This window comes from Pteronotus mesoamericanus, unplaced genomic scaffold, assembly GCF_021234165.1.
Source record: "Pteronotus mesoamericanus isolate MK-2021 breed Mesoamerican mustached bat unplaced genomic scaffold, CSHL_Meso_final contig_1242, whole genome shotgun sequence".
In the NCBI taxonomy this organism is placed as follows: domain Eukaryota; kingdom Metazoa; phylum Chordata; class Mammalia; order Chiroptera; family Mormoopidae; genus Pteronotus; species Pteronotus mesoamericanus.
Genome location: NW_026555053.1, coordinates 482,820 through 504,280, shown reverse-complemented (window position 1 = coordinate 504,280; position 21,461 = coordinate 482,820). Strand labels below are relative to the sequence as shown.

At 50.2% G+C, this 21,461-nt stretch overlaps 2 protein-coding genes across 3 annotated transcripts in view; both read left to right on the top strand.

Moving 5' to 3' along the window:
• Positions 1-10,986, top strand: part of IREB2 (iron responsive element binding protein 2) — a 35,448-nt gene extending 24,462 nt beyond the window's left edge. The window contains exons 13-22 of the mRNA XM_054588796.1: positions 447-582; positions 1,729-1,813; positions 2,169-2,325; positions 2,606-2,730; positions 4,148-4,252; positions 4,349-4,491; positions 5,593-5,740; positions 5,825-5,947; positions 7,815-8,000; positions 8,544-10,986. Of these exons, the coding sequence (XP_054444771.1) occupies positions 447-582; positions 1,729-1,813; positions 2,169-2,325; positions 2,606-2,730; positions 4,148-4,252; positions 4,349-4,491; positions 5,593-5,740; positions 5,825-5,947; positions 7,815-8,000; positions 8,544-8,654 (1,319 nt within the window). The 3' untranslated portion in view covers positions 8,655-10,986. The remainder of the gene's footprint in view (positions 1-446; positions 583-1,728; positions 1,814-2,168; positions 2,326-2,605; positions 2,731-4,147; positions 4,253-4,348; positions 4,492-5,592; positions 5,741-5,824; positions 5,948-7,814; positions 8,001-8,543) is intronic.
• Positions 10,987-14,166: 3,180 nt separating this feature from the next.
• Positions 14,167-21,125, top strand: HYKK (hydroxylysine kinase). Of its 2 annotated transcripts, none has more exons than XM_054588308.1 (5): positions 14,167-14,316; positions 15,150-15,500; positions 16,784-16,923; positions 17,715-17,898; positions 20,545-21,125. In XM_054588308.1, the coding sequence occupies exons 2-5, from the start codon at positions 15,155-15,157 to the stop codon at positions 21,003-21,005; spliced, it is 1,131 nt and encodes a 376-aa protein (XP_054444283.1). In that variant the 5' UTR covers positions 14,167-14,316; positions 15,150-15,154; the 3' UTR covers positions 21,006-21,125. The 2 variants fall into 2 exon arrangements, with proteins under 2 accessions (XP_054444283.1, XP_054444292.1); XM_054588317.1 differs by lacking the exon at positions 14,167-14,316 and adding an exon at positions 14,573-14,593.
• The last annotated feature ends 336 nt before the right edge of the window (positions 21,126-21,461 follow it).

Here is a 21,461-nt window from a genome sequence, read left to right as displayed (position 1 = left end):
AGTGTAACGTAGATGTCTGTTAGTTTAGGTCATGTGTGCTTCTGTTAACATAGGCAGAATGTGGATGAGCACGTCTCGGCATAACCTGCAAGGAGTTTCCCGTAGCTTCGCCCGATCCCATGAGAGGCGCCGGCGGGGGCTACGGCCCGGTGGCCAGTGGCGCCCCGTGTGTGTGCCTGAAGCGGTTCCGTGGCAGCCGTGTGAGCGTGATGCTCTGCCATCAGCCTGTACCTTAATTTCCAATGAGGAGGCTGCTAGATCTACTACAATTTTTTCTCTTAAAAGAAACAAATCAGAAATGGACTAAAGTACAGTAAACTTACGAATTTGGACTTTTACCCTAACGTGAATTGGAGATCCACCTGTTTAATAAAGCCTTTCTTGCTTCCTGCTGCAATGTGAGGGAAAGACGCCTCCCCAGAAGCTGTTGTTTGTTCCCTGTGCAGGCCTTTTGGCTAAAAAAGCTGTGGAAGCTGGTCTGCGTGTGAAGCCGTATATAAGGACAAGTTTGTCGCCAGGCAGTGGGATGGTGACGCACTACCTCAGTTCGAGCGGAGTGTTGCCGTACCTGAGCAAGCTCGGGTAAGTGACCGTGCGCAGCGGTGCTGCGGTTCAGCGGCGAGCGAAGCTGCTCCTCAGGGCCTTCCGCGTACAGAGCGGGTAGAAAACAGTGTGCTGAGTTCCGTGGTCTCCTTGCCATTGCCGTGCGGCCTTCGAGGCCTGACCACTCAGCACATGCTGGGCACACTCAGTGTGGAAGGCAGTGTGTTGGCTAGAGAAGTAGATGTGACCTCCCGTTTCAGGATGGAAGGACCGACAGGCAGGCAAAATCAAGGAACTGGAGCAGACAGTACAAGCGGCGGTACCAAGGACCCGCCCTGTCGTGTACGTCAGTTTCCAGAAGATAATGAGATCTTACACGTCGTACACGTTGACTTAGTAACTTGTCTTAATTGAGGTTTTATGAGGTTACTCAGTGTATTAAGCATAAATCTCTGAACTTTGGAGAAAATAACATTTGCAATACTTATGTCCTCTAAAAAATAATTGACGCCAGTCACGTTTTCAACGTGTACAGCACGACGTACTATTTTACGTAAATTATCAATTCCTTTACAAGCCTGATAAATTTTATGTATTGTTTTGGATTTAGAAGAGCAGCTGGGGGAAAAAAGTAGCTGAAAGCAATTTTGTGAATTATCTGTGTAACTTGACAGTGTCACCTTGGACTGCGTGTCGGGACCGTCCTCGGCCTGCTGGGCGCGGGGGGTGGGGGGGTAGGAGGCGGATGCGGAGCGGCGTGTGCCGTCATGGGGCCTCCGCAGGGGCCTCCTCCGAGGAAGCCAGGTCCTCGGGGCACTCGGAAGTTTCAGCCTCTATGGAAGGAAGTACAGCGTCAGTTTTTTGAATGGTCATGTTGTATTCCAAGCGAGGAGGGTCTGAGGAATTGCCTTGTGCAGTGCAGGAGGTTCTGAGTCAGATGTGGTTAAACCCAGCCCGGGAGCAGCCGCAGCGTCTCGGCGCTCCCCGACGGCGTGCGGTAGGCCGCGCTGACGCCAGGCCCGAGGCTGGAGCCGGAAGGTGCCCGCGCTGGGGGAGGGCTGGTCCGGGCGTCCTGGCTCTTCTCAGGTGACCTGGTTGCAGGGGTGGGGACGGGAGACTCGACCTGCCGTTTCCTTACATGTGTTGTGAGGTTCCGTCTGCTCACGTTTGTTTTCTGAAATGCAGATTTGAAGTAGTTGGCTATGGCTGTTCCACGTGTGTGGGAAATACAGCGCCCTTATCGGAAGCAGTTCTGAATGCCGTGAAACAGGTAAATGCGTGTCTCTGTAAGATAGCCCCGTGGGTTTTCTTAACGGCATTTTAGTGTTAAATTACAGAAAGTACATATTGATGCACTTACACTTCTATAGTCCTTGCACCTCTTGGGAACAGTGACCTGTGAATCTTAAAATAATAAGCAGAACCATTTTTAGGTTCTTGAAATAATTCCTTAAAAACGTAAGGAGTTATTTTAGCTTATTCCTAGGATTAATAGTCTGCTTCAGAATTGGCAATGCGCTCTTCGGTTCTCTTGCGCTAAGAAGTGTCGTGTTGGAGGCTGCTTTGTGATGATCCACGTGGGCACCATCTGCTGAGTTGAATGTATTTTGTGTATTTTTTTTCAGGGTGACCTGGTCGCCTGTGGAGTGTTATCTGGAAACAGGAACTTCGAAGGTCGTCTTTGTGACTGTGTCCGTGCCAACTACCTTGCCTCGCCGCCCCTGGTGGTCGCCTTCGCCATAGCAGGCACTGTGGACATTGACTTCCAGGCGGAGCCTCTAGGTAGCTCTTCCTTTGCCCCTGTGCTCGCACAGGCGCTCGGCTCCACCCGCCCGTCAGGTGCGGGCGGGCTCCTGAGACCCTCCGTCCTGGGGTCCCTTCCGCGAACCACACCCTCACGCCGTCCGCGCCCTGGGAGGCCGCAGGGTGTGCAAGGGCTCAGCCTTCCCGCCGTGTGAGCCGAGCACCGTCGAGTAGTTTCCTTGACTTCTTTGAAAAAATGTGAAACGTCTCGAGGGAGTTATTTTTTATACTAAATCTCATTCTTTAATTTCTTAACCAGGTACAGACCCCACCGGCAAGAACATTTATCTGCATGATATTTGGCCTAGTCGAGAAGAGGTTCATCAGATAGAGGAAGAACTTGTTATATTATCCATGTTTAAAGCGTTAAAAGAGAAAATAGAGGTCAGAAGCTCATTTGTTTTTTAAATAGTTTAATAAAGTGACAGTGTTTATTCCGTACATCTTGCTTTCTGAATAGAATAAAAATGTAAATGACGTTATTTTGAATCCCCAGTTATGAATGAGTAATAATCGTTTCGTATATGCAGCCTAATATCTAAGAGGATAGCTTAGAGTATGAGAGTTGGTTTATTAATACTTACTACAAATCTTTGGCAAGCATTTATATTTGGCATCTTGAATATGGGTGCACTTCAGAGAAAGTGCCTTTGTCACTCTTATTTAAATGCTGCAAAAATCAAAAGAAATGAGAGCAAACAATGAAATATCCTTCCTACCCGGTCCCCAGCCATCTTCTTCACTTCCTTAGAGGTGGCCTATGAGGTCAGTTTATTACGCATATTCCAGAGATGTGAGGACAGAAAAAGTATTTATTTACTTAACAAGTATTTATGGAGCACCTAGTATGTGTTTGGCATGTATCTGTGAACAAAACACAGAATTCTCTTGGGGAGAGGCAGACAGTGAACAGTCTGCAGAATAATTGGGTAAATTATACAGTATATTAAAAAGTATGTGCTATTGAAAAATATGGACCAGGGTAAAGAGAAGCAATTGTGTAAAATTTGGGGAGCAAGTTGCAGTTTTTATACGGCATGATTGCAAATACAGCCCTTGGGCCAAGTTTGGAAGAAGGTGAACAAGGGAGTCACACCTGGCTCACGAGTGGCTGTCCCAGGCGGAGGGGCCGAGCCGAGGCCTCGGAGGGAGGGAGCCTCAGTGTGGCCCCGGGGTGCCCGCGGGAGATGCGGGGGCAGGGCTTTCGGGGCACCTCGGGCCGTTATGAAAACCAGGCTTTGATTCGGGCGGAGTGGGAACGGGAGCCGTCGGGAGGTCTGGAGCAGAGGCGTGTCCTAAGGGGGTTGCTGTGTCTTCACGAGGAACGCGCTGGGCAGGACGGAGGGTGAGCGGGAGGGGAGCCCGATGGTGGCGGCAGGCGCCCGCGGGGCCAAGCCGCGGGGCCGCGGGGCGCACGTTGAGGACGGCAGAGGCTCTCCCCCGCCCCCCCTTGTCCTCTCAAAGACCAGCAGCGTGTCGAGATCTTTCTGAATCCTCCAGTGGGGGTTTTGCTGTTTGTTTTTGATTCTCTGAAGTCTTTTATGCTTGGTTTATATTGAAACTTAACTTTCAGGGTGTTCCTGAAAACGTGTTGTGCTGGCATTTGAGGAACAGATGTGTATTCCATCTGAGAATCTCGTGTTTCCGGAATGCACTCTCTTACTGTTTTTGGGAAATGGATAAGACCTCTTTTTTCCATTTGAACTGAAGTACTATTTTATCCCCTTGATTATTTTCATAAGCCTCCTGACTCCATTTTCTTTTTCTTTTCTTTCTCTCTCAACCCAAACCACGCTCGCAGGCGGGAGATACGCGGTGGAATTCCTTAGAAGCCCCAGATTCAGTGTTGTTTCCGTGGGACTCCAAGTCCACCTATATCAGATGCCCGTCGTTTTTTGACAAGCTTGTAAGTACGGTTTTATTACTTGACTTTTTAAAGGTTGTTCTGAGCTAACACATCTCACAACGAGGTCAGTGCCTTCACCTTCCCGTTGCCTTTCAGACCAAAGAGCCCGCGGCGCCGCGGCCGATTGAGAACGCCCACGTCCTGCTGCACCTGGGCGACGCCGTCACCACCGACCACATCTCCCCCGCGGGCAGCATCTCCCGCAGCAGCGCTGCTGCAAAGTACCTGGCGAGCAGAGGGTGCGTGCCAGCGCGGCCATCCCCCGCCCCCTGTCCCTTCACCAGCGAGTGCACGGGGGCCCGGCGGGCAGTGCGGTTGGCGGTAGTGGTACCTCTGGTCCCCGTGGTACTTCTTTATAATCTTCTTTCTGATTAGAAAGAAGAGTTTTCTTTTTCAGGGTTACTTTCTCGAAAAGTCAGCTTGTTTTGGCCGACCACATAAAGGCGGGTGGTGTGGTTCTAACCATCCTCCTGTGTGGGAGCACAGAATTTAACTGTGATTTGTGGACTATAAAGTGTTCATTCATGAGACTAGGCTCGACCTGTATCAAACCAAAGACAGCTTTTATCAAGTCACTGGATCTGACATCTGGTTCATAGAGCCCAGGGGACAGAAGAGCGTGTGAAGGGGTAGCGTAGAGACAGGCGGGCGCAGCCTGGGTGCGGAAAGCTCCGCGCTGAGTGCGAGAGGGGACGCGAGGGGTGACCGCGCGATTAAAAGAGGCTCGGGAACTGCTGGGTGAATTCATGATCCATCGTTGGGTCCCGATTTGAGCAAAGCAACAACAGAAAGGTATGGAGAAAATCAGGGACATGTGGAGGCTTCCTGGCTATCTGATATGAAGAAATTGTGATTTCTTTTTGGCTTTTTTAACGTTGCACTTGTAGGAGTCCCATCTCTCAGAGAAGCGCGCTCAAATACTCACAGCCACAGCACGGCTCCTGAGCGCCCTCCCTGGGGGCGCCCCTGCCCTCGCCGCCCCCCCGCCCCCGAGGGCGAGGGGCCTTCCCACCTTTCTCTCCTGAGCCTGTTCTCTGCGCCCGTGTCTCCTACCGCTCACTTCTGCCTCTGTGGCGTCCTAAATAAACTTTCCGTTACTTAGAAGAAAAGCTGTATCTGAGGTTGCTTAGAGTAACCCAGTCGGCGGCGAGGGAAGCAGCGGACCTGGGGGGCACAGCGCGGCGCCAGGGCTCCTGGGCGTTCGCCGCTCTGTGCTCGGCCTCGGCGCCTGCTTGGGGTTTTCCCGTGGGGCCGCAGGGTTCCACGTCAGGGTCACAAGTCACCAGCACGCGATCACTTTCCACCTGAAGTGAAAACTGGCTTTTACAACTGTCCCGCAGCCTCACCCCTCGTGAATTCAACTCTTACGGAGCCCGGAGAGGCAACGATGCTGTGATGACCAGAGGCACGTTTGCAAACATCAAGCTTTTTAATAAGTTCATTGGAAAACCAGCTCCCAAAACCATTCATTTTCCGTCGGGACAGACGGTAAGGAGGTGTACAAAGGATTTGGTCAAGTGCTGGCTAAATCAGAGTTGGCGTTAACAGCTCTTGCATTTGTCGAACCCGCAGCTGGACGTGTTTGAGGCTGCAGAGCTGTACCAAAAGGAGCGCGTCCCGCTGATCATCTTAGCGGGAAAGAAATACGGTTCCGGGAGCTCCAGAGACTGGGCTGCCAAAGGACCCTACTTGCTGGTACTGATTCTTACATCTTACCTTCTTAAACTTCAGAGTTTTAAGCATTTGTCAGAACGTCCTATCAAAGTTAATTTTACTCATTTGGGTTTTGATGCTTCCTTGGATCTCATATCTGTAGGCTTTTAAAAGTGGTCTTGTATACTTTGTACTAACCTAGTTGCAGTAATACTCTGAATTTGATTGTACCTACATCAGTCTTTCCTGATTTGAAGAAATCCATACAGTAGAGGGAAAGGAGATTCTGTCTTAAACTATTACTTTTTGATGATAATTTGTACCCGCTGATAATTTTACGTGCCCCTTTTTATTTTATTTTCTTGGTTATCAGACGCAGAGGTGTGGGCTGAGCTTTAATATTTTCCTTCCAAGCAGGAGATGGCGGTGCCTGGCTCTCCGCCAGGAACACCCGTCTCCCGAGGCGGCTCCTCTGGGGGAGCAGTCGCGCGGCAGGTCTTTGCCGTCTCGGGCTGCCGAGGGCCCCTCCTCGCAGTGAGGGCTGTAAAAACGCTGGCCAGACACAGCCCTCGAGCTGTCACATTCGCACAGACTTTATTGCTCTTGAATCTTTAACCTGCTTCCCCTAAAAATGTAAGTAGTTTGAGGAGTTGTAGGAAGGAGCCAGATTCACTCATCTTTCTGAGCTATTACTTACAAGCACTGTGAATAGTAATTACAGGTCTAGGTTTTCTTTTTTCTGGGATTTTTTTAGTCTTTGTTTCCTGTGTTCTTGGCTTTGCCCACATGGCTGGCGATCCTTGGCTGCCGGCTCAGGGGACACTGCGCGGAACCGGGGGTGCGGGGCCGGGCCGGGCGGGAGGCTCCGAGGGCCTGCCCAAGGCAACTGCGCCGGAGGCCGCCCGTGCCGCTGGGAGCTGGCTCGCGTCCCCGGGGCAGCCGCGTCTGCCAGGGCACAGCCCCTTCGGGGCTCGGGCATCAGCGGTGCCCTTCTGACTCCCAGGGCGCCCTCCCCCCGGCCTTCCTGGTGTCCTCGCCCCAGAGCATCCGCTCTGACCAGGCAGATGGCGTTCCCGGGGGACAGAAGCCCACTGCTGGTGTTGAAGAGCCCACACTCTCCGTGTCTGCAGCCCAGGTGTACACGCAGTACACGCGCAGACTGCGACACAGATGCTGGGGTGGGCCATGGGGAAGAAGATGCGATCGGGAGAACTGTCGCATAAGGAAGGCTCCTGGGGGGCGGTAACATTCTTTTTAAGTTCAGACACATGGGTCGAGTGCCCCTCTGGCTTATTTTCTCCAGGGAGGGAACGTTCACCCTCCGGAGCGGGACTGCCCTGGAGAGTTACTGCAGCGCATAGGCTCTGCCCGCACCCCATGTTCTGGGAGCCGCGGGCCCCAGGGCTCCACCCTTTGGGGCAGGTGCTTTGTTGCAGGTGGATGTGGACGCGCCTGGTGTCGCTCTCTGATTTCAGCTCATCATTCTGTTGTTTGAACGTTGTCTCCTGTCCTAAACATTATAGGACTCACTTGTTCTGATCCTTTGTTTCTTTGGCGTCGTGCTCTCCCTGTTGCTTTTCCTAGTGGCATTTTGAGAGGGAGTGCTGACGAGCGCACGTGTTCCGTCCGCCTCGGAAAACAGCCCTGCGCCCCCTGTGGGGTCCGGGCAGCCGCCCGCTGACCGTTCCCGCTGTGCGTGGGGCTGGCAGGGCCGAGGGACGGGGGGCAGCCACTTTAAACACGGAGAAGCTCACAGAGGCTTCTGTAAACGCTGCGGCACAACAGCATCTTGGGTATGGAGTGTTAGGTTTTTACAGAAAAGCCAAATGTAGATTTTTTTTTCTTTTAAAATGCTCAGTGACGCAACTTTCTGAGATGACTGAAGGAAATAAACTCATGTTTGTTACAGGGTGTGAAAGCTGTTCTGGCCGAAAGTTATGAAAAAATCCACAAAGATCACTTGATTGGAATTGGCATCGCTCCCCTTCAGTTCCTCCCGGGAGAAAATGCGGATTCCTTGGGCCTCTCTGGCAGAGAAACGTTCTCCTTAACGTTCCCGGAAGAGCTCTCTCCTGGTGTGACGTTAAACGTGAAGGTATCTGTAAAATCCTCAAACACATGACTGTGTGTGCGCGCGCGCGCAGGCGGGCAGCTGTGAGCTGGGGAACGGCAGCAACTGAACCGCGCGCCGACGTCGGCCGGGGCCGCCGCCCGTGTCCTGATCGGACCGTGACCCAGGCGGGCGGGCAGTCGGGCATGGCGAGTCGGGCGTGGCATAGACAGCCCTCGCAGCCTAGGGACGGGGGCCGGGCAGCGGGCCCTCCGAGCGGCGAGCATTTAGTGTGCGGCCAGTGGGAGAGGGGAGCGCAGGTCTCCTGACTCATGGGTCGGCATCGGATGGCTTGATTTAGGGTGCGAAGGGATATGTAATGCTTATCATTTGGAACTTGGGGTGAGAGCACCTGTTCTCCTTGAGCAGTGAGGCCCATGGCTGGGTGTCTCAGGTCTGCGGCCAGGAGAAGGGCTCCTCAGACAGAGCCTGTGGCCGTGTCGGTCCGCCCGTGAGGACAGGTGGTCTTGATCGCTCAGTGACACTTGGGAGGTGTTACACTCATGACATGTTTTTGTTTGTTTCAAGACAAGCACTGGAAAAACGTTCAGCGTGATCGCTTCATTTGAAAATGATGTGGAAATCACATTGTACAAACATGGAGGATTGTTAAACTTTGTGGCACGAAAATTCTCCTAGTATCCAGTCGCCGCGGACACCTTTCCGGACTGGTGACGGCACACCGGGCCTTCTGTGCCGGGCCCAGGGGTCCCCCCCACGGAGCTGCAGGCAGGCCCGGCCGCTCATTCATCTCGCCCGTGGATGACATCAATTATGAATCCCTTTGTGACAGAAATGAAATCTTGATTTTCAATAATATATGAATGGTGCTATTGACACTGCTAAAACCAACGTGTGAAGTGTGTTGTGGAAGAGACTGGTAACTATGAGGGGCGCTTTCTCGACCGTTTGTACATAAAGGCAGAGTTGGAGCGTGCGTTGAAGATTCTTATGTGAGTGACCTTCCTGAAGTTGTTTGTTTAGTTCTGCCTCCACAAAACTGCATACAGCTGCTTGTTGGTTTGAGAGTAGGAAGTTACAACTGAAGAGGCCAGATTAGACTCTGAAATGGTGGAAGCGGGAGTCTGAGTTACAGGCGGGCTTGCACGGGTATTCGTTCCGTCTCAGAATCGTGCTGTTTGTAGGTGGCTTTCTTAGTCTGTGACATGACCTGGGGTTACCCTCAGCCTCCGTCTCACTGCCAGGGATGGACCCTGCCCCAGGCACAGGCACTGCCCAGGGCGGCCGGGTCTCCCCGACGCGGGACCCAGGGCCCGGCAGGGTGGCACTGGCAGCGTCGCGCCGGCAGCCTCGCGCCCGCCGTGGGGCCTGCACGCCCCCCACCCCCTGCCCCGCCCCGCCCCCGGCAGCTCAGTCTCTTGCTGTGGAGGCCTCAGCTGGCGTCACCTTAATTGGATTAGATTCTTTTGCTCACTTTATGTGGTCCTGTCACTTGCTATGACCTAATGTCCTAGGTCATGTTAACCAAAACCTCGGCATTCGGAGCTGCAGATGGAAAACCAGGGGGTGAGGGCGCTGAGGCCTTGCGCAAGCCGGTCACACGGTCTTTCCCCAGCGTCTGCAGATCCACGTTTAGACAGATGGGCTAGAGTTGCACAAATAATTTCCCTTTATTTAAATTGTGTACAAATATTTTCTGTGGTACTTTCGAATCAAATTGTGTTCCTGATATTTTATTACTCTGTGTATTTGTCAGTGCATGTGTTTTTAATTTACATGAAAACATGAGTTATGGATGGAGAATTTCCAAATTGAATATTGGGATGTGCTTTGAAGAAATGATATTTCCAGGGCGGGGGGGGGCATCTGAATTATTTTTAAGCATAGCATACTATATAGCCTGTGGGCAGAGGCATGGGCGTCCTCAAAAAAACACTTGTCCAGGAGTCGGAGGGGATAAACTAGCTATGAATTAAACACTTAAATTTCCGGTCAGCCTAGTACGAGCAAGCCTTGTACTTCACGAACCGAACCGAGGGTCTCTTCCCTGTTGCGCATGTACAGTGAACCGAAAGCTTGGTCAGCGTGCGCATCGGCTGGGGAGGGGCCCAGGGCGCACACCTGCCTCTGGCCATGTGCTGTGTCTGCAGAGATGTGGCATCTCTTGGGTTTTGTTGTTTTACGTACCTCCTTTGTTAGCTGTACCTGGGTAACGTTGTGTTTAAAAAACAACACATACTGTGGAAAGGAAGTGCAATGGCTCCATAAGAAAACCACATTAGTGTTGTCAGGTTAAAGCACATTGTGCTGCGCGCCGTTGCCATATTTCCTGCTTTTGGGTTTGTCACTTCCATAGAATGAACAGAGCAAACATGGCGCCCAGCCACCAGGTTGCTGTTGTTTTACCTGAAGTTTCCAGGCTGACACTCGTCGTCATTTCTTGCTTTATGTCCGGATGTCCGAAGCGATGTCTGAATGAGGGGTAGCGAATCCCTGCAGCCCGATGGCTCGGTTGTCCCCTGGTGAGCAGACAGCACTGGCACTGAAGGGGGAGCATCCAGCTAGGACCCGAATCCGTCACAGTCACTCACGTACACGGTGGCAGTGTCGTGTCCCTCCTCCGCTGCGGTGAGGGGCCGGGGCGGGGAGTGCGAAATGAACCGACGCCTCCCTGTGGTCGAACTAGAGGACACCTCTGCTTTGCCTTCTGGTGCAGGAGGAGGTGGTTGGTTTGATTGGGAGGAATAAAGGTGGACGCGGGCTCGGGCGTGCTCAGTGGCCTTCTCCCCGTGTGACCGTGCCGGTACTCCTCTCCACGTTCCACGTAGCAGCGTGTCTGTGAATCCTGTATCTCACCTAACTGCGGTCAGTTATTTAAAGCCAACAAAACAGTGTAACAGTTTTAAGTTCAATAATGTTAAGTATTGTATAGAAATATATTGGAGGCAAAGTTCAGTTGATGACAATTGTGTATATGTTATTGATGCTGTAAATTATTTTTAATAAAGAAAATTGTATTACCACATTTGACTCCTTATAAAATATTTTGCAGTAATTAACAACAAAACAACATAACTTAAAAAGAAATAGGATGGCATCCAGAAGTTTCCCTTCAGACACGGCACCTAACTGTTGGGACTGTGCAGCGCGCACCGGCCATTCTCACGCCGCGCCTGTCGGCGCCTCCGCCCAGGGCCGGCGGGTGGGAGCCGCGGTGCGAGTCCGAAGTGGGGAGCACGTGCGGCCTGAGATACGTGGGGTCACGTCTCAGAGTGGAAAAGACTGGTTTCTCACCCCGACCAGGATCCTTTGTGCAGACGCCATGTAAGTGGGCCGCCTTTCCGTGACGACCCCGGAGACGGAAGCCGCCTGCCGGGCTGGGCGCCCCGTCCTGCTGACTGGAGTTTGAATGGCAAGATGGACTTGACTTTGAGCTCAAATCTGCCTCCTGGTAGCTTGTACCTGCTGCTTCTAATTCTCCCTATTTTGCCTATGCCTCTTAGAGCACTTTGGTACAGCTAAACATTAAATGCATATTTAATGAATAAATTGTACCCTCCGCAAGTCGCACTGCACGTAACCTCCGTAAAATAGATGGTGTATTCTGGATATTTAGGATGGAACGGAGGGTCTCATGCTGTGAGTTGTGCATTACAGGAGGAAACGGTCTTTTCCTGACGATGCAGGAGGCGCCCTGTTTTCAGGAGCCTTTGTGCTTTAGGACCAGCTGGTGGTGGCCACCGTCTCCCTCCACGGGCCGTTCCTTAGCGTCCCCACAAAGCGAAGTGTCCTCCAGAGCTGGCAGCCAGGACCGTGGGCCTTGGCTCTAAGGTCATGTCTTGTACATACGATCCGCTGCTTTCTCCCATTCTTAATAGCAACCAAAATGGGGGATGACATTTTATTAAAATTTGGCATTCATAAAGCAAAATTGATACATTATTAAGTTTTCTAAGGATTCTAATTCAGTATTCTGAGAGGTTTTTCAGCATTAGAAAGGCTAATAACAGATTTTGATAGTGTGAATGTCCAGAATTTTTTTAGGAAACTTAGTACGTCATCAGTGTTGCATTTTGTTGGTTTACAGTTTTCACTTGATGCCAGTTTTGCTTTTTAACTATAAAAACTTAAGTTTAGCTTAAGCGTATTCATTTTGGTTTAACTAATAAGTTTTTCTACCAGACTGTAAGGTTTGTGTTTAATACACTTCAAAAATGGAACTCCTGTTACAAAACCAGGTCTAGGTGTAGCCCCCACAACATTTGCTCGCACGGTGACAGTGGGCACTGAATTTTGTGTTCACATGTCGGCACTGAATTTTGGGCATTTTAAACAGGTTGCAGTATATAGCTAAATTAAGTATAAAACTGGGCTATTACGTTTTCTGATATAAAGTCACATCTATAATCTGACTATGCAAATTGTTCCATTTGCTTCCCTCCAGTGTTTGATCACTGAGTTCTGAGAGCCACTATGTAAGTGTCTCGGTGGCCGAGTGATGGAAAAAATTGTTGTTGTGACAACGACGGGTGTGTTGTCAGATGGGTGGGGCTTTTCTCATCACAGCGTTGCTGTCACTGAGGAAGAACATGATTTACAATAGATCCAGCAATGTGCCTGAACAGCGTGTCTTAAAGACAGCATTAGAAATGCACAAAAGGTTTCTATATGAGGATATTCTTAAACACACGGAAATGCTCATGTAAAGGGGAAAAGGCAGGTTACAAAATGCTGGTTCCACAGGAAGGGCAGTGAGTAGCCCTGTCCCTTCAGTGCCCCCCCCCATTTCCAGATTCCGCTCTCCCTCCCGTTCCCTCACCCCAGAAAGAGGAGAAACAGCACGATGAGAGTGGGGAGAGAATTCAGGAGCTGCCTGAGGCCATAGGACGCGGAAGGGCTCAAGTCAGATTGTGGTTACAGAAAAATCCAAGCGGGTCCTGGAGAGCCTCACCAACGAAACGGCACTCTGCCGCTCTGAAAAGACAGCCTGCTACTTGGAGATAAGACCTGAAGCAGATACCCGAGTCTAAAGGGGGAAAAGTGGTTTGGGAAACCTCCAAGTCAATCAAGGTGTCTCGATAACGGGAGCGCTCCCTCCTGATAGGGAAGAAAAAGAACTGAAGCAGCAGGGCGTGGGGAATGTGCATCTACAAACCCTCGGGACTTTGTTGCAGTTGGGGTCTAGGTCCCTCAGTAGAAAGAAGTCATGCAGGCTGCAGACTTGCATCCGGTTCTGTATCAGAGCCTAGCGCCCTTGACAGTGAGGATTACCGTGTCAACGGACTGTTACACCAGGAGGTCCGGGCAGCCGCCTGGAAATCACGTGGTGGTGCACTTTGCTGCGGGGAGCGAACCCTCCGTTCTCTAGCTCAGTGTAAATGAGCCAACTCATCCCACCAGACCGGAGCCGGGGTCACCCCGTGCCCCTGGGAAGCCTGCCCGCTGCCTTTCCAACTAGGATACTGAATTCAGAGGCTGGGCCGGGGAGGAGAAATCGGTGCCGTGAGTCCGGCCGAGGCTCTGCGTCCCCTGGGCTCCAGTTCTCCAGCAGCACTCGGAGTGGGCGGCCCTAATCGGGAGGACCATTTCACGTTCTCCCAGGAAGCCTGGGAGCTCTGACCGTGCAGAACGCAACGCGTCTGTCCGTCGGGACCTCCCCTCGGAACTGCGCTTCCTGGGGCCCGGGGATGCCAGCTGCCTGCAGGAAGGCGAGGAAGGAAAGAGGGTGCGAGTCGTGCCCAGATTCTTACGATTCCCGATTCCTGAGAGACACAGTCCGCGAAGCCTCCCGTGTGGACCGGGCAGACTGCGCAGGGCTGCTCAATAGCCGGAAGCCTGCTGGACAGGGGCTTGCCAGGGGGCGGGGCAGAACCTCGAAGAGCCAATCAGAAACAAGAAGCCCAGTTCTGCGGAAAAGATCCAGGTTCTGACTGGGGTGAGCGAGAGAAGGGGGCGGGGGACCGGTTGTAGAGAGCCAATTAGAAGCCTGGTCTCCGGATTTTTCTTCGCATCCTTCTAGGCAGGCCGGGGCGGGCCTCATCGTCCCGTAGCCTGCGCTGATTGGCAGCGGGCTTTTCTCGAGGAGCCAATCAGAAGTCAGCGGTTGCGGCTCAGAGCCGGGGCGGGTGGAGGAGCGGCAGACAGGCGTGGCCATCCCACCCGAGGTCCTGACGTGGGAGACCTCCCCGCGGGAGCATCAGACCTCAGGCCGGGCTGCTGGACAGTGGAAGCCCTCTCCGGGCGCCCCCGTAGCGCGGGTGGTGCAGGGTGAGCGAGTGCGGAAGAAGAGCCGTTCCGGGTCCCCGGTGTTCGGTGTCTCAGGCGCTGCTCAAACCCTCAGGTGCGTTAGGGCGGGCCCTCCTCCCCGGCCCGGGACTGGAGCGTGGAGACCCTCTGGGTGCGGGGCCAGGTGGCCGAGGTCCCACTGGGCCTCGTGGCTCCAAGCGCTGTGACCCAGGCCTGTGTCACTAGCGTCTTGGTCAGCAGCCCCTACAGCCCGCTCGCGCCACTCCGCCCACCGGCGGTGGGAAGCCTTGCGGAGCGCCGGGTAGGGCATTGCTGTTGCCCTTGAAAGCCAGACTGCTTCTCCTGCTTTCCTGTTTCCGGACCCCCTTTGGGTAACGAACGGCCCGTTGACCTCTGGAGAGAAGGCAGCCCTTCTTTCGTTAGTCCCACCTGGGCCAGGTGCAGGGGTACGACATCTGCCTGTGTAACCCCTGCCCCAGCCTCGGGGGGAGGGTGGGAGGGGGGGGGACGGGTGGGAGGGGGGGGACGGGAGAGGAATGGCGGAAGCAGAAGGGTAAACTTGGATCACATGCCCAGGTAGAATTACTGGACTTTGTAACAGGAAAGGATTTGTCGGGTGGCCCGTGCACAGAGTGCAGAAGGCCCATTCCCTGCCTGGTGGTTGAGCAAAGGTGGTGAGATTCCAGCATGAAGCTTGGAAAACATTTGCTTCCTGACTTCAGAAATAATTGAGGTCCAGGGATTTTTATTCACCTGCAATATATCTACTTCTTTTTTCCCCCTTTACTGATTTCATGTTTTAACTGTTTGAGTGAAAATCAGTCATTACAAGGACAGAACCCATGTTGAGAAACATGGGCCCGTTTTAAGAAAAATCATTTAAATACATATGTTCCTTATGTTCCCTTTCTACATTGTTTCCCCCAGACATAATGTCGAGCAGAGATGATCAGCGATCGCACAGCTTAGCCAAACCCACTTTCAGCGAGGCCCAGGCCTGTGCAGTAGTCGAGTCGGTATTCGGGTTCAAAGTTTCCAAGATCCAGCCACTTCCTAGCTATGACGACCAAAACTTTCACGTATGTATTTCAAGAGCCACAGACACCCCAGGTGCCCCCACGGACTATGTCCTCAAAATAAGCAACACCGAGTCCAGCAAAACCCCCGACCTGATTGAGGTGCAGAGTCACATCATCCTGTTCCTGCAAGCGGCGGGATTTCCCACAGCTTCTGTGTGTCGCACCCAAGGGGACAACATAACCTCGCTCTTGTCTGTAGGTAAGAGGCCACCCACTCGTCGGTCATTGCCCGCACATGCGTGTTGCTGAATGGTGGTTACAGGGAGAAATATCAAGGACGGGTTTGACGTTCCAAGTGTAGACTCGGTTATTGTTTAGCCGTTGGGAGAGGCCAGAGCGTCTCCAACGGAGCAGTTTGGGCTCTGACTCAGACGTGCCTAGAGCCAGGATCTGGTGGAACCTGGTGGACGCGTAAGAGGGGACACGTGGAAATTGGGACTTTTTTTGTGGGGCCCTTTTTTTTTTAGGCAGGGAAATAACTACAAACTTTTATTCATCAGATCAGCCGTATGTTTTGGTGCTTTGGTGTAACAAAAAATGCAGAACTGGAAATCGGGAATTTTAGATCCCAGCTCCATCACTGCTGTATATGTGACGTGGGCACACCACTCACACTGCTAAGGCTGCAAGTCCTCATGTGGGAGAACTGGTCCCGTTCACCTTTAAATGCTAAAATGCTAAGAGGTACCTGATTGAGTTCTCCAAGCAGCAGCCTGAAATCAATGCCAAGGAATTTTTAAGAAGTTTTTATCTACTGAATGATTTTAAAGAGAGAAGAAGGGAGGGGAAGGGAGAGAGAGAAAGAGAAGGAAGCATGGATTTCTTGTTGCATTCGTTGGTTGCTTCTTGTATGTGCCCTGACCAGGGATCGAACCCACGCCTTGGGGCGTCAGGATAATACTCTAACCAGCTGAGCTCCCCGGCCAGGGCAGTTCCTGGGAATTTTTAAAGTTTGGAATTTTGACTCTTTCTCTCCTAACGGTTCACCCATCCTTTCCTAAGGTGCGTGGCTCCAAACAACTGCGGCTTTCCAGTCCCCAGGGCGTAGCTCCTGTCCCGGGCTGCCAACGGGCTTCCCCTCCCTTCGCTCCTGCAGCACCGGCAGCACCTGTGATTCTGAAACAGTCATTTCTTTCTAGCACGTTTTCCTCAATTGTAAACTTATGAAAAAGTGTTTTTAGGCATTCACTTACCAGAGTAGGTGATCTGTGTTTAGCGCGGAGGCCGGCAGAGCTGGGGCTTTAATGTCGTCAGGATGTAAATGGCTGACTCCGGTGTCCTAAGGTTTGTCTGTTCTACCTTCTTGCTTCATCGTCTCAGCTCAGCCTCCTAGAATCCTGCTGATTGTTTTAGGTTAGCAACTTTTTTCTCTTGTTTTGCAATTTCTATTATTCTTTGTAATAATAATTCCCTTTGAAAGGCAAAATAATCTCTGGTTTTTGTCAAGGTGACTTGACAGTATATATCCTTCTATCCGGCTAGATAGTGGTTCCGAAACCAAGAACTACTTGGTGAGGCTGCTAACATACCTCCCGGGAAGACCCATTGCTGAGAGCCCCGTCAGCCCCCAGTTACTGTATGAAGTAGGAAGGCTGGCTGCCAAATTGGATAAGACACTGGAGGTAAGATCTGGCGTTTTATTTTGTTCGTAAGAGTTTTTTATCTTTACAGTGGATTGAGTGCCGGCCCGCGAACCAAAAGGTCACCAGTTCGATTCTCAGTCAGGGCACAGGCCTGGGTTGTGGGCCAGGCCCCCAGTTTGGGGTGTGAGAGAGGCAACTGATTGATGTATCTCTCACACATCAGTGTTTTTCTCCCTCTCTCCTTTCCTTCCCCTCTCTCTCAATAAATTTTAAGAAAATAAAACATAAGCAGAAAATAGGGATACAAAGCATTGGACGGAGGGTTCAAAATGAAGACCGAGTGGTCAGGGAGTCCTCCCACAGACGGGGACTTGCATGGACACCTGGTGGAAATGAGGACCCTGGCCGTTGGGATACCCGGGGGCGCGTCTCAGGGGGAGAAAACAGCACACGCAAAGGCCGGAGGTGGGACCGGGTCTGGATCTTCCCCTGAACAGCAGGAAGGTCAGTGAGGTTGGAGGGGAGTGAGCAGAAGGAGAAGACAAAGGCAGAGGCAGCAAGGGGCCCCGGCCGACCATGTGGGGAGAACAGCTGTGTTCACACAGCGAAGAGCACCCAGTGAGACGGGGGTGCGCTCTCAAAAGAGACAGGCCTTGCAGCACGGGGCCTTCACCGTCTGGGGGTGTTTGTAAAGGGGGGTGTCAGAGCCCACGAGGGACGGCCCGCTGCCCTGCCCTGGCCTGCCCCTTGCAGGCTGCGGTCTTCTGACGCAGCGCAGCCCCAGCTGTTCTGGCTGCCAAGAGTCTCAGAGTTTCTTGCTTTTGATTTAGAAATTCCAGCACCCAAAGTTAAGGTGTCTTCATCGGGAGAACTTCATCTGGAATCTGAAAAATGTTCCTCTTCTGGAGAATTATCTGTGTGCCTTGGGCCCAGATCAAAATCGGGCGATTGTGGAAAAGGTCGTTCAGCTGTTCAAGGATGACGTGATGACCAAATTAAGGCATTTTCGAGAATGTAAGTATTCCCCCAATCAAACAACGATTTTTCTTGATATTTAAATTGTCAAATTTTAAATCATCAGAAAAAGAGTGAGGTTACAACTTTGCTTTATCAAGTTTTATAATTTTGCCCTATTTGCTCCTGTTGCTTTTAAAGAATAACACTTCTGCCCTGGCTGGACGGTTTAGTGGGTTGGAGTGTCGTCCAATTCACCAAAAGGTTGAGGGTTTGATCCCCAGTCAGGGCTCATACCTTGGCTGTGGGTTTCATCCCCATTTGGGGCGTGTATGGGAGGTAACCGATGGATGTTTCTCTCTCCCTCCCTCTCTCTAAAGTCAATAATAAAAAATATCCTTGAGGACGATTAAGAAAAAAGGAATAGCACTTTTACTTTTTAAAAAAATGGCTACATTTGAATCCCTCTCTAAACTTTACAACCCACCTCTCCCTCCCTACTAAATTTGTACACATGTTTTAATACCATTACTATATGTGTATGTATTCATTATGTAAAGTAGTATTTTTGAACTCATTGTTTTTTTAATTATTTTTTCCTTCTCTGGCAGTTTGGAAAGTAGATACTCTTTTTCTCTTCTTTGAGTGGCTGCCCTAGAAATTCTAATGTGTAACTGTAACTTATGAAAGTCTAATATTATTCAAAACAATACAAGGACCTTAAAATATACTTCAATTGCACTTATGTGTTTCCTGATTCATATGCTGTTGTTTTAGTAAACTTCAATTCTGTGTCAGTTGCTCCTGCCCAAAATAGTTCCTTTGGGATTTCCTTTCATGCAGTTTCCTAGAGGGGAATTCTCTCTGGTTTTATTTGCCTGAAAATGTTTTTATGTTATCTCCTCATTCTTGAAGGATATTTTCACATCCTGTAGGACTTTAGCTTTCGGGGGTTTAGAATTTTAGAGTGCAGCTGTCGACTGCCTTCCGTTCCTGCTGAGAGGTCTGCTGTCAGTCTGTTCTCCTAAAGGCAGTCTGTCTCTTCCCCGCTCGGGAAGCTCATTTTAAGATGCTCTTTTTCGCAGATGATTTTTTTTTTTTACTCTGCTTCAGTTTCCCAAATCCGTGTGTGGATCGTGTATTTATTTCTTCCGTTGCAGAAAATTTTTACCTCTACCCCATCTCTTCTCCTTTCGGGACGCCAGTGAAACTAGTGTTAGGCCTTCTGGCTGACTCCTGTGCATCTGTTCTCTTCTCCTCTGTGTGTGTGTGTTTAATCTTTTTCTCTGTCCACACTGCATTCTGGGTAATTCGAGCACAGTGCACAGACCTGCAGCTTCCTCGCTGCTTTGGTGTCTGTTTTGTTTTCCTCTATGCAGGTCCCCTTTGTTAAGTATATTGAGCACAGAGGGGTTAGCAAAGAATGGATTCACTCTGCCATCTTGATCAGAACTCCTTTTTTTTTTTTCTTTCTTTCTTTAATTCCCAAGTTCAACAGCTTTTGTTATTTTATTCCAGGCACTAAGTAGCTTATTCACTTCTCGTTAGGCCACTTGACATGTATGTGAGTAGAAGCGATGAAACAAGAAGTTCCTGTGTGCACAGATTGCTTTCAGGAAGTAGTATATTTCACTGATTCTAAAACTGTTTATTGTGCAGGTGCACCATTACTTTAGGAGCCTCTAAGGAAGAGAAAACATTGCCGGTGAAACTATGAAATCGCATTGGTTATATGATGCCTCCCAATTTCAGATGTGTGTAGTTTAGAGTCTGCAATTTGCAGTAACGTTTACTGTTTCTACATGCCACCTACGATCACCCTCCAGCAGGACTGATGCAATCCTAAACCGTATAGAGGAAATTAGCATTATATTTAGGAGTTAATATTATGGACTATGTACCACCTGGTTATTATAAAGTACCTGACTCACTAATGTAGTGCTCATGGATACGACATGTCCTCCTAACCCTTAGTCGGTGATTTAGGTGAGCAGCCTGCTGACAGGGCCTACTGTTCATGACGACTTCCCAGCTTGCGCCACATGTGGCTCACATGTGCCTTCGATGACACCCATCTGCTCTGTACTCTGGGAATAAGGCCACTGATCACGCTCTTTGATTACACATTGCTCTAACGTTTTCTAAACACTTCCAGTTTCTGTTTTTATCTCACGCAGATGGGCAACAGTCTGTGGGCCAGCAGTGGCCACAGGCACCCACTTTCAGTAGTTCCGACTTAAAATACCACCATCTCTTCCAGTAATCGAAAGACGAGAAATTCAGAATTACTTTGTCATCAAAAATATTTTTTTTTTTGGAAATGCTAGATTAAAACAAGGACACCAGTGGTCCATTCTAGGACCCTTTGCTTCTTGTGATACGAATATGTGTATATTTTTAAAATTTCTGGTTGGGTGGTTCTCCTTTGCCCTTTACTCTTCTAGTAATTAAAATCAGGTGTTTGCAGCAACTACATTTTCCATCTCTTGGCCTTGTGCTGATGAGAAGCAAAAGCAAAACCACCACCAAAATTAACAGCTTTTGTCCTTTTCAGGGGAAATTATTTTACTTCAAGAAAAATAGGATTTGGCTCTTTTATCTCTGCCTGCTCCTCAGATTACTTGAATGGCCAGGCCTGAGCACGAGAAATGGAAGGAGAGTGAACTGGGGTGTTCAATGACTCGCTTGATTTCTTTCTCCTTTCAGGTATCAATCATGGAGATCTTAATGATCATAACATCCTAGTCGAGGCCAGCGAGTCCACCCTTGGAGATGCTGTGTACCGTGTGTCTGGGATTTTAGACTTTGATGACATGAGCTATGGCTACTACGTGTTTGAAGTGGCCATCACCATCATGTACATGATGATTGAAAGCAAGACTCCTCTACAAGTGGGTGGTCATGTGCTGGCAGGCTTTGAAAGCATCATCCCCCTGACACCGACAGAGAGGGGCGCTTTGTTTCTTCTTGTGTGCAGTCGTTTTTGTCAGTCACTTGTCTTAGCTGCACACTCTTGCCAGCTACAGCCAGAGAACAAAGAATATATCATGATTACTGCAAAAACCGGGTGGAAGCACCTACAGCAAATGTTTGACATGGGCCAGAAAGCTGTAGAAGAAATCTGGTTTGACATTGCCAAGTCCTATGAATCTGGGATCTCCACGTAACTGCATAAAATTAACATGAACTTGGGTAATTAACCCAGTAGGACCAACTCTAAGCCTATAAGCAGTTTCCCTGCACAGTTAAAAATTAATTGGTGGAACAGATCAATGCATGTGAAGCCACTAAAGGCTTCAGACAATCTCATGATTATTAAAAATAAAATTATTTTTATTTTTTATTGAATGTAGTGGAGTGACATTGGTTAATAAAATTATATAGGTTTCAGGTGTACAATTCTGTAATACATCATGTGTATATTGTATTGTGTGTTTGGACCCCAAGTTAAATCTCCCGTAACTTCTTTGACCTTCTCCCGTCACATGATGATTTTTTAAACTAAGAAACACCACGTGAGCAGCGGTGTCTCTCTGTGGGTCTCACTTGCCTTGTGTATGAACCACGCAGAATATTTTGAGTCAGATAATCGCTCAAGGTCTATTCCACACCTAGTCAGCCTT

Bases quoted from the DNA above. Each gene is read 5' to 3' on its own strand.
- HYKK (XM_054588308.1), top strand. From the start codon at position 15,155: ATGTCGAGCAGAGATGATCAGCGATCGCACAGCTTAGCCAAACCCACT. The intron at 15,501-16,783 runs GTAAGAGGCCAC...CTATCCGGCTAG, and splicing joins AACCTCGCTCTTGTCTGTAG to ATAGTGGTTCCGAAACCAAG. The intron at 16,924-17,714 runs GTAAGATCTGGC...CTTTTGATTTAG, and splicing joins AATTGGATAAGACACTGGAG to AAATTCCAGCACCCAAAGTT.